At 43.1% G+C, this 8,560-nt stretch overlaps 1 protein-coding gene across 1 annotated transcript; it reads left to right on the forward strand.

Moving 5' to 3' along the window:
- Positions 1-504: 504 nt before the first annotated feature.
- On the forward strand, positions 505-7,636 carry FASLG (Fas ligand). The gene is made up of 4 exons (XM_036874884.1): positions 505-795; positions 1,373-1,418; positions 5,966-6,022; positions 7,242-7,636. Exons 1-4 carry the CDS (start codon positions 505-507, stop codon positions 7,634-7,636), a joined length of 789 nt encoding a protein of 262 aa, XP_036730779.1.
- The last annotated feature ends 924 nt before the right edge of the window (positions 7,637-8,560 follow it).

The following is an 8,560-nucleotide window of genomic DNA, read 5'->3' on the forward strand; positions in this document are numbered from 1 at the left end:
TGAGACATAGAAGTGGCTTCTCTGGCCATGACTCCGTGCTCTCGCCCCTCAGTGCCTGAATGTGCCCCACTGGCCACTCTCCCCATGGCTGGGCAATGGCCGAAGTCCACAGGGCTCTGCTGCTGCTACCTGCTCTCGCGGGGCCTGAGGTGAGGAACCCGCCCTACCAGCCTTTCAGGCAGCAAGGCAGCAGCAATTGGGGTTTTGAAAGCTTTCATCAGAAGATTATGGGCGGAAACTTCCCCGGGTTTGCTCTGAGCTTCTTGAGGCTTCTCAGCTTCAGATGCAAAGCGAGTGGGTGTCTCTTTGAGAAGCAGAAAGAGGGAAAGAAAGAACGAAAGAGAGGTGTTTCCCCGGGTTCTGGAAACTCTATAAAGAGAGAGCCGGCTCCTTTCTCTCAAGCACTCAGAAGAAACAGGAGTCCCGTCCTTGACACCCGGGACTCCCCAGGATTGAGAAGGAGGAAAGCCCTTGGCTGGGGGCTGGCCCGAGGCACTGGCTGCCATGCAACGGCCCTTGAATTACCCGTACCCCCAGATTTTCTGGGTGGACAGCAGTGCCAGCTCTCCCTGGGCCTCTCCAGGGTCAGTCTTCCCCTGTCCGTCCTCTGTGCCAGGAAGGCCCGGGCAAAGGAGGCCACCACCACTACCACCACCTCTGAAGAAGAGGAGGGACCACAACACAGGCCTGTGTCTCCTTGTGATGTTTTTCATGGTTCTGGTGGCCCTGGTTGGATTGGGGATGGGACTATTTCAGCTCTTCCATCTGCAGAAGGAACTGGCCGAACTCAGAGAGGTAAGCGGCCCCGTGAATTGCTGTGCCCTGAAGGCACAGGTGTGAGACAGCCCCGCTGTAGTGGAGGGAGGAAGGTGACAGGGATCTATGTGGACCACAGTCTTGCTTGCAAAGTGCTTGGCAATCCTTTTCTCCTGTCTCAGGAATGAATCGCTCTAGCCGTCCTGTTCTATATGCACAGAAATGGGGGCTCAAATGAGTGAAAGGAATTTTATCTATGTTGGGAAGGATCAGGGCCAAATTAGGACTGGTAATGAGAGTTCTTCTTTTCTCAGTTGGCTGCTACCTACCTTATACTCAGTGATTCAAGAAAGAAAAGGAACTTGGAATCTTGCTTACAAGTGAATTTGTTCAAATGGACAAGCTAAATTTCCCTGAAAATACTTTAAAATATTGGAACTATTCCAGATCACAAAACTGAGGCATGGAGAGGCACAACTTGGCCGGAGTCTGAGTTAGCAGAGGTTCTAAGGTGTTTAGATTCCCTTTCCAGTGCTTAGTTTATTTGACAATTCTGCCTCCTTTGCTTAAAGAACTTCATATTTATTATATACCTTTTCTCTTTTGGTTTCATCAGTCCACCAGCCAAAGGCATACAGAATCATCTTTGGAGAAGCAAATAGGTGAGTCCTTTCATGCATGTACATGAGTTAGAAAGATAGTCCTTAGCGCTGAACCATGTTGGGGGCATGCCTTGAATTCCATCTCATTCTTGGGCATATGTATACTATGGAAGAGGAATCCTAACCAATTCTGAATCTCTGGTCATTTTGGTTCTTTGAGCTGGCCTAAAATACGAAGTGAATTTAATTGTTCAAAATTAGTGTAGCTGAGTATTGCACAAAAGTCAAAATAATTTCTGCTTGAATTTGGAAAGGGCAACACACATATACAGCCCTGGACCTTTGCCCCTTAGCAGTTGGCTCCAGGCCTGTTCCCTTCCTCATGCCTCCTGGTTCCCGTGCACAGGGCTGTGGCTATAACTTCTCGGGAGAGAAGGGGAGGTAAAGGCAGAGATAGCTGCTGCTGGGTAATCTCTATAAGAGATTACTTGAGTCAGACCTTATTTAAAATTTTTTCATAGGATATATTTAAGCTTTTAAAAAGTGGGCAACCAATCATCCACATTAGGATGGTTCTTTTGCAGCCACTGGAAAGCTTGGAGGAAGACTTTTGCCATTACTCAAAGGGTAGTCCCACTTCACTCACAGAGGCAATCGTGAGCTACCTTTGATAATAAAGGAAAAACCTTTGTATGAGATCCAGGACAGGAAGAAGATGAAAATGTTGAACATTGACCTTCTAAAGTTTCAGGACATAGTTTAGGAAACTGTGGACAGATAGATTTAGAATACTGCAACTCATTAAACTAAGATTCACTGAACTTTAGATTTGGTAAGAGTTGGAAGGGAGCTTAGAGAACATCTGGTCCAGTCATCTCATTTTTCAGAAGAGAAACAAAACACCAGATAGATTAGGTGATGTGCCCAAGACCGCTGCTGTGAAACTGGGGTGAGAAGGAACATAGGCTCCTAATGCCTTGTCACTTATAGTGCTTCCCAGTACATGCTCTGGTGCCTCATGACATAGGGAAACTCCTGTCTCGTTCTGATGGCCATGGAATGAGAATAAAGATGACAAGCAAGATGCCTCTGCAAAGACAATAGTTAAATCTCATCCTTAGAAATTGGGAAGAAAACAGAAGACAGCACTGGCCACCCAGTAAGGGGAGCCTATTCCAATTTCTCAGGATATGCCTGAGAAACCCAAGTCACCCTATTGCCCTAGCAGGTAGGCTCTTGTAGGAGCCATGCATAGGGTCCTCTGGTTTCTAGTTCTGGGTTGAGTCCCTAAAGAGTTAGAAATTCCAGACGTACCCAAGCAGAGTAAAAACATTTGTTAGAAAAATAAAGCCTCTGGAGGATTTCTAAAATAAGATAGCTTTGAAAATCAGTGGAATGTGGCTGGTAAAATGCGTACCTAATTACTCATCTTTCACCCACTTTCTGGAGTCATTTTAGTAATTAAAAGTCGAGTGAACAGATGAGTCAGGTCTACCTGTCCCACTAAACAAGTATCAAGTATCTTTCCTAGATCAACCCAGATGGACCAGAAATTGGTGAATTATCACACGGAAATCAAATTAGCAACTTTACTAATGAGCTAAGAGATGCAAATTTAAAAAGGGGGATACCCAGGTTTATCCAGCAAATTAGTGAAGTTTAAAAAAAAAAAACAAACCCAGATTGGCAAAAATGTGAGAGAAAAGGGTCTGCTTCAACAGTTGAGAGTCAGTGGGCATGTAAATTGCTACACCTTTTCTAAAGAGCAGTTGGGAAAAAGATATCAAAGGATTAAAACTGTTAATTTACCTTGTAATCTCATCACTAAGGCTTTATTATTTAAGAAAATAATCAAAATGTGCCTGAAAATTTATAATAAGGATGTTAATCACTTCCTTATAAGGCTATTTATAATAAACCAGTCAGAAGAAATTTAAATGCCTCTTAATAGGAAATTAGTTAAATACATTATGATGTATTCAGACGAGAGCATAATACGCAGCAACTAAAAGCTAATATTAGGGCTTCCCTGGTGGCGCAGTGGTTGAGAATCTGCCTGCCAATGCAGGGGACACAGGTTCGAGCCCTGGTCTGGGAAGATCCCACATGCCGCAGAGCAACTGGGCCCGTGAGCCACAATTACTGAGCCTGCACGTCTGGAGCCTGTGCTCCGCAACAAGAGAGGCCGCGATAGTGAGGGGCCCGTGCACCGCGATGAAGAGTGGCCCCCGCTCGCCACAACTAGAGAAAGCCCTCGCACAGAAACGAAGACCCAACACAGCCAAAAAAATAAATAAATAAATTAATTAATTAATTTAAAAAAAAAAGCTATATGTTAGAAGGACATTTACTGCCATAGAGATTGTGCATTCTATATTGTTGGATAAAAGACAAGTTATAAAGCAGTGAGTTTAGTTTAATATTGACATATGCATATTTTTATAGTCTTAGTAAACATCTAGAAGGATTTATACTCCAACAGGTTAACTGTGATTTTTCTCTGGAAGGTACTATTGTAGGTTATTTAACCTTTCTTATTTGGTTCACTTTCATTTTTCCACAGTTAACTCATTAAATCTTTTATTCATTCACAAATGTTCTTGGAGTGTTTCCTGTGCTCCAGGCTGGGTGTTGGGTAGTGGGTGATGACAGAACGAGAGACAAGCGGCTTGCCCTCATGGAGCTCTTAGCGTGCTAGAGAAGATAAACAAAAGCAAGCAAACAGACAACATACTTTTAAGTTGTACTAAGTGTGACCTAAGATTGAGTGGTCTGGAAAGTCCCCTCTAAGGAGATGTTGTTAATGTGGATGTGTGGATGTGTGTGGGTGGGTAGGAGGCTGGGAACATCATTCCAGCACTGAGAATGGCATGTGCAAAGACCCTGGAGCAGGATACAGTCATCACCAAAATATAGGATATATTTCTACTTTATTCCAGCATTTATCCAGCAGATATTTTTATTGAGCACCTTCTATGAGAATAACACTGCGAGGGATATACAACATGTGATTCTCTGTTCCATTTCCTGTCAGTTCATGGCTGAATGCCAGATCAGCTGCACAGATGGTTTGTGGTGTAGGAATATAGAAGAGACTCAGTTTTGCCTTTCCTGTTCACTAACACCTCATTCATGGTGGGTGGTCTAACACCTCATTCATGGTGGGTGGTCCTGGGTGGCTACAGAGGTAATAATTGCTTACATCATATTCTCAGCTGATTGGAGCATTCTCACGCCATATAGAGTTTTACAGGCTAATCATGAGAAGCCTGATGTGGATGAGCGCCTTTCTATGAAACTTTCTTGAACGTCTTAGCTAAATTCATTAAGTGGTAGAGCTATTCCACTGAAATATCTAAAGTCAGAGAAATAGTACCTATTTTGAGAACTGTTGTCTATTTTAAATCTTTCAATTTAATTTAGCAAACATGTACTGATCACATGCCCTGGGGTAGAAACTGAGCTAATTACTCTGGTGGATTAAACATATAGTAAGGAATTTGCCATTTATTTGGAGAGTAAGATGAATTATACAGTTACCACAGAAAAAGGGGAGTCAAAACTGACAAGATAGGTGAAGACAGAGTGCTTCTAGGTTTCAAAGGCAGGAACAATCATATTTGATTAGAAAGGCTTGGGAAGGTTTTGCAAGAAAAGAGGTATTTTAGATGGTATTTGCAGGGTTGATAGGAATTTAGCACAGAGATCTGTTTGGGAGGGCATCCCAGGCAGAAGGAACAGCATGGGCAAAGGCACAGAGGCAGGGAAGCTGGGTGGGTTCAGAACTGTTGTGCAGCTATGTCTAGTGTGGGTGAGTAAGCAAGATAAGGCTGGACAGATAGGCAGAGGTCACATGGTGGGGGACACTTGTACATAATTACACGTTCAATGAGGAGCATTCAAGGTGTTGGAGATCTTAGGATAATTTATTTGGGGCAGATTGTAGAATGCCATTGGGGAAGACCTAGTGGCCTGGAGATTAGCAGTCTTCTTCAGCCTTTGTCCTGCAGAGTCCTAAGGGCAGCTGAGCCAGAGAGGAGAGAGCCTTGGATTTGGACTCAGGAGACCTGAGTGTCAGTCCCACTCTGACACTGAGTAACCAGGTCTTCTTGGATAAGTCACCCAACTTTTTTTTTTCAGGAAATAACTTTTTATTTTATATTGGAGTATAGTTGATTAACAACGTTGTGTTAGTTTCAGGAGTACAGCAAAGTGATTCAGTTATATGTATACAAGTCACCCAACTTTTAAGCTCATTTTGCCATCTATAAGATGGGACAGTAATCTCTACCTCAAAGAGTTGTGGCCAGTTATAAATGCAATAACTTATATGATACATCTTTATAAACTAACCTTTCTATTATTTTATTGTAACATTATAATTTATGCATGTGTCTATTTTAATTTAGTTCCTTTTTACCTCTCTGTTTCTGAAATACAGGCTGTTGTAATTCCTACAATTTGGACTTGAATGAGTTGGTTATATTAGACTGTTGCCATTTATGCTTATAAAACCTCTTTTATTTAAATGCCCTGCTTAGAGTCCCACAAAAAGAATAGTTGTTATGTCATTTTTTACATATATCTTTCATCTCTCTATGAAACAGGTCACCCCAATCCACCCTCTGAGAAAAAGGAGCTGAGAAAGGCAGCCCATTTAACAGGTCTGTATCTGGAAGATGGGCTTGGGAAAGCCTTTGGCAGAAAGCAGAAGAGCTGGTTGGTCTCCATGACTGTGCTCTGCAGGAATTGATACTTTCCAGTGACAGTATTTGAAACCCAAGAGTAGTTACATCTTTCTAGTCAGGTCAACCTCACACACACATTGAGCCCCTACTCTGGGCAAGGCCTTGTTCTAAACTGGAGAAATGGAGCTGCTTATGACGTGATCCTTGCCCACAAGGAGCTCACTCTTTTCACTCATTCCAATGACCCTTAGGGAATTTGGGCCACAGGTCCAAGAGGTGAGAGCTGGGGAGATGGGGAATGATGAATTATTTTAGTACGTGTTTCCCTGGTTTTCTGTGAGAGCTTTACTCTTCTTTGTCCATGAGTAGAAAAAGGAGAGGGGAAGCCCAGTCCTGGCACTAGTGGTCGTGTAGTGGAGTGAAATGATTTGATAGCAAGGTGGTATGGGCACTCCCAGTGTAAAGTCCACAAATATCTGAAAAGTGGATAAGTATCACGGAAAGTGGTATGCTGCTGTCCCTGAAATTATTTCAGCAGAGGCTGTAAACTGATCCAATTTAGATAAACAGACATTTCTTGAGCACATGCTGTGTGCCAAGCCTGGGGGACATGGAGATGAACCACACATGGCTCCTGCCTTCAAGGAGCTTACAATCTAACAGGGAAAGACAGGTGCATAAGCAATAATTCCAGCATTCTCTGCTTAAGAATGTACATAATGCTGTGTGGATACAAATGAAAGGGGATTTTCACCCACACTGAAGAATCCTTAGTGCAGGTAAAGATCGGACTAGATGATCCCTAAGGTCCTTCCCAACTTTAGAACTTCAGAGTTCCTTGGATTTGACTTTTCATCTCATGAATGGACCTCAAACCCTAGTAGTTTTGGTACTAATTCTGAACCTTTGTTCCAGAGAGCTAAAATCATCCCAATCATTTCTCACTGCAGTTGATTAGGGGTATATGCTATTGTCCCAGATGTGTGGATGATAAAATTGAAGACGTCAATTTGATAAAGGTGTGAAGAAATTCAGTAACAGGTCAGGCCTGATCCATCACCTGGTTCACTATGGGCTATGTCATTTGGGGTAAAAAGCATTTGCTCAAGGAATGGTCCACAATTTTGCCTTGGAAGCTTGGTTTGTTGATACATGAGCGTTCCTGGCTGAAAGCTCCTCTCTGGTTTGGTTTCAGGCAAGCCCAACTCAAGATCCATCCCTCTGGAATGGGAAGACACTTATGGAATTGCCCTGGTCTCTGGGGTGAAGTATAAGAAGGGCAGCCTTGTGATCAATGAAACTGGGCTGTATTTTGTGTATTCCAAAGTGTACTTCCGGGGTCAGTCCTGCAACAACCAGCCCCTGAACCACAAGGTCTACACGAGGAACTTTAGGTACCCCCAGGACCTGGTGCTCATGGAGGGGAAGATGATGAACTACTGCACTACTGGCCAGATGTGGGCCCGCAGCAGCTACCTGGGGGCTGTGTTCAATCTCACCAATGCTGACCATTTATATGTCAATGTATCTGAGCTCTCTCTGGTCAATTTTGAGGAATCTAAGACATTTTTTGGCTTATATAAGCTCTAAGAAAAGCACTTTGGGATTCTCTCCATTATGGTTTCTTGTTATAGGCACTGAGAATGTTGTCTTGAATGAGGGTCTTCTTAAGTCCACTTGAGGTCAAGAGAGAAGACATGAACCAAGAGGATCTTGAGACCACAGGGTCCAGCAGTTCTACAGTTCCTCATCTCACCTAAGGTCCGCGAGCCAGACAGGAGGAAGACTATGAGTAATAAACATGAAACTCTGGGCTGCCATGTGAAGATGCAGAGGCAGGGAGAAGCAGCTCCCAGGGTGTTCTACACTCATCTTAAGTGGCCTAGCACACTTTGGTGCACTGAAAATGACACCTTTTAACTCACCTCTTGGGGTGGGTCTACTGTCTACCTCAGGGGAGGCTGTCTTTCACGTCTATGGATGCAACATGAATGTATAAGGGATGGGAAAGGTGGACTAGGCTTACACGATAAGCTAAAGAGACTAAAAGGCCAGTGTCCCACTGGCAGCATCTTTACTTCTAAATCCATAGCCTGAGCCGTCAGGTGATGCTAACAGAGAAGCAAGAGAGATCTTTTGAGGACTCAGTCCATTCCCTATACAGCATGTATATTTCCAGTGCAATTGTAGGTGTGTGTGTGTGTGTGTGTGTGTGTGCGCATGTGTGACTAGAAGAGTTACATAAGTAGAGAAAACGTGGAGATTGGGAAGGACGTGTTAGGAAAATATGGGTTGCATTTGGTGGTAGATTTTGAATGCTTTTTGGGCAACCAACTCTAATAGTCCTCAAAACTCTTTGATTGTCAGTTATTAAAGCTGTTTTCCCATAATATAACTAATATTTATATATTTTTTGTGCATTTTTAATGAACAGAATACATGTAACAAAAACTGTATTTTAGAATACAGATAAACATTATGAGTGTCCTTTTTGGAAATCACTAAGATCTGGAT

Source organism: Balaenoptera musculus, chromosome 1 (assembly GCF_009873245.2).
Source record: "Balaenoptera musculus isolate JJ_BM4_2016_0621 chromosome 1, mBalMus1.pri.v3, whole genome shotgun sequence".
NCBI lineage: Eukaryota > Metazoa > Chordata > Mammalia > Artiodactyla > Balaenopteridae > Balaenoptera > Balaenoptera musculus.